The sequence below is a fragment of the Rutidosis leptorrhynchoides genome, chromosome 8, assembly GCF_046630445.1.
Source record: "Rutidosis leptorrhynchoides isolate AG116_Rl617_1_P2 chromosome 8, CSIRO_AGI_Rlap_v1, whole genome shotgun sequence".
In the NCBI taxonomy this organism is placed as follows: domain Eukaryota; kingdom Viridiplantae; phylum Streptophyta; class Magnoliopsida; order Asterales; family Asteraceae; genus Rutidosis; species Rutidosis leptorrhynchoides.
The window spans coordinates 328,172,357-328,175,451 of record NC_092340.1 but is presented as its reverse complement, the minus strand read 5'-3'; the positions used below and the strand labels follow the sequence as shown (position 1 = coordinate 328,175,451).

The window sequence follows — 3,095 nt, the reverse complement described above, 5'->3', positions numbered from 1 at the left end:
AACGATCCGAAACGCCCTCATCCTAAAAAGAAACAAAATTTTAATTTTTAATTAATTATATGTTTTAAAAAAGTGTAAGGTTTTTAGAAAAAAAAAATAAAAAAAATAATAATAATACAGGGACCCATGCGATCGCATGGGATTTACCCTTGTAAGCCATGCGATCGCATGGGGATAAAAAACTGGTCAGGAACTTAAAACCCAGCGAGCTGCTTCTGCTCTCCACACTTTACACACACACATACACGAACCATCTCCCAAAAACACCCCTAAATTCGCCATTTTTTCACCAAAACTCACCAAATTTCTTGCTACAATCCGCTCTAATCATGAATTTGATAAGAAGTTTATCAAGAAGGATAACAATTTCACCCCTAAACCTCTTTAAATTTGATTTTTAGTGTTCTTGAGCTATAATTTTCCTAAATTGATTTTGTTAAAAATTTTTTTTTTTTGAACAGCTGTAAATTTTTATTAAAACTAGCAAGATGCTAGAAAGAAAAATACAAGGGAAACAAAGAAATAAGAATTTACAATGAAAGTAAAGGCGATTGCAACCAATGATTCCAATTACAATTTTTCTTATGAGCTCTTGCCGAAATCCAATTGTAGCTTGTCACCACTATACTATCTATCACATGACATTTTCGAAAACTCTTGTCTTTGAAAATGGTACAATTTCGCAATCTCCATATGGACCAAAGCGTTGCAAAGATAACGATGGAGGTGATGAGACGCTTATTATGAAGAATCGGGACACCATCAATCCAAGCCCACAGATTAGCCATGGAGGGCCATGAAGGAAGAGAAAGGTTCGACCACAGGGAGATTTTAGACCAAATCTGTTTACTTGTGTCACAATGAAGAAATAGATGATATGCATCCTCAAAAGTTTCATCACAGAAGCAACATCCCGAATCATCAATATCTATTCCACGTGCAACTAAGTTATCCCTTATCGCCAGCCTATAGATTTTCAGACGCCAGATGAAAATGTTGACTTTAATGGGCACAAGTTTACACCACGTTGTAGCTACGGTGTAGGGGGCTGAATCATGGTCGTCTATGAGTTTTCGGGTAGAAGAGACAGAGAATGTGTCTCCTTTCCAAATCCAATGATCTGGGTCAGAAGTGATAGAGGTAGAATGAAGAATCTGAGATAATGATTCCAAGTTTTCCACCTCAATTCCGTAACGTGGTTCTCTACGCCAAAAGAATGACCATGAGTTGTTAGCAAATCGTGAAGCAACCGTGCTGTAATTGCTTGAGTCTAGAGCCAGTAATCTAGGAAAATGTGTTGCAAGTGAAATACCATTAACCCAAGGGTCGAACCAAAACTCAGCATTAGTACCATTCCCGAGACGAAGATGAAGATGAGAAGCATTCATTGCATGTATAACCACGTTACGTGTAATTGCTTGATTTTGTAAATTTCTAGTGTAATTAAAGTTAAATTGTTAGTATATTATGCATGTATAACCTAGATTGATGCTATTTAACATGATTTGAAGCCAAAAACTTCAAAATTTTTAGGAATATAGGGTTTGTGTTCTTGAGCAATTTGGGGCTTTTTGATATAAACAGGTTATGGCCGATTTTTGTCATGAATTATTGCTAAATTAAGTAGTGTAACATGTTTAGGTAGCTAAATGATCCAAACTTTGATCCTAAACATGATTTTTGAGAATTAAAGTGGACTTTTTAGGTATAAAATTCATGAACTTGATTAAATTGATGTAAATGCCATTTGATACTTGTTTAATTACTAGTAATGGTTGTTTTAACATGTTATTTGAGTTAAATGCTTATGAACTTTGTAAACATTTTCATATATGCTTATTTGAAAAAGTGTAGAATTGTTAAAATTGTGAAAATGTGTATAAGTTTAATTTTGATTAAACATGTTATTGTAATTGTGTTAATTTGTTATTTTGCTAACACTAATGCATATTTGGATGCACAAATTTTGTGTTTAATGTGTTTTGCAGAGATTTACTAATACTGATGGTGCATCATCATCATCTAGACAACCTGCTCCAGAACCTGAACCGGAAATGCAATATGAACCGGAGCAACAACAGGAACACCAACAACAACAGGAACACCAACAACAACCTGATCAACACGTACCTTATTATGATACGTATCAAGAATATGTTGATGCTTACATAGTATTTTCGATGCATCTGATAGTAGCACATCCGACGATTCATGAAGAACAGTTGCATCCCAATCTAAGATTTGATCGAAGCTGGAAAGATTACCCGACATATCAAAGTAACAAATTCAAACTGGTACCGAAAAATGTAGAAGTGCCAAGGGTAATTGATTGGGAGCCTTTGAAAAGGGTCCAACTTGCTAACTCAGTTAGACAGCATTTGATCCAAAGGTATGGCAGCTCTTCTTTTCACGATTGGGAACGTTTATTCACCATTCGTACACCTGTATATAAGGAATGGTGCATTGAGCTTATGAGTACTATAGCGTTAAATACGGATGTAGATAGGTTAGATGATAGAAGTTTTCTTAGATTTATACTTGGCCGAAGGATGTACAGGATGTCCATGCTGGACATGGCCAGGGCTTTACAGATATATACGCCCACTGAATTGCTATTACCCGATTGTACAAATTTGATTTATCATGGTGAGAGGGTAGATAGGAATTTTAATGCTAACGTCGTCTGGAGGCGTATGTCAGATTTTAATGTTTTTGGGCGGGCAGGAACACATACCTATTTACATATTAACAGAGCCGAGCTTCGTATAATTCATAGATTTCTGGCTAACTCGATTACACAGAGAGGTCACAACAAGGAGAAAATGACCTTACATGATTTATTTTACCTTAAGTGTATTCGAGACCCAAGAGGCTTTGTTAATATACCTTACTGTGTTAGTTTTTATTTGTTTAAGATGGTAGAAGGAATACATGAAGGGGGAATAATAGGAGGAAGTATTTTTGTTACTCTCATTGGAGAGTATTTGGGTGTAGATAGGGATCAAGGGGGTCCACTTTTGAAATGTAGGGAACAGGTTGAGCCTTTAGGATTGAGGGTCTATCAGGGTGCTAAGGTATTAAAAAGTAGACGTAAT

The 3,095-nt window shown here is 35.9% G+C and overlaps 1 protein-coding gene across 1 annotated transcript; it reads right to left on the bottom strand.

Moving 5' to 3' along the window:
* Positions 1-530: 530 nt before the first annotated feature.
* Positions 531-1,388, bottom strand: LOC139864488 (uncharacterized). The gene has a single exon (XM_071853074.1). It carries the CDS (start codon positions 1,386-1,388, stop codon positions 531-533), a length of 858 nt encoding a protein of 285 aa, XP_071709175.1.
* Between the last annotated feature and the right edge of the window lie 1,707 nt (positions 1,389-3,095).

Bases quoted from the DNA above. Each gene is read 5' to 3' on its own strand.
- LOC139864488 (XM_071853074.1), bottom strand. From the start codon at position 1,388: ATGAATGCTTCTCATCTTCATCTTCGTCTCGGGAATGGTACTAATGCT.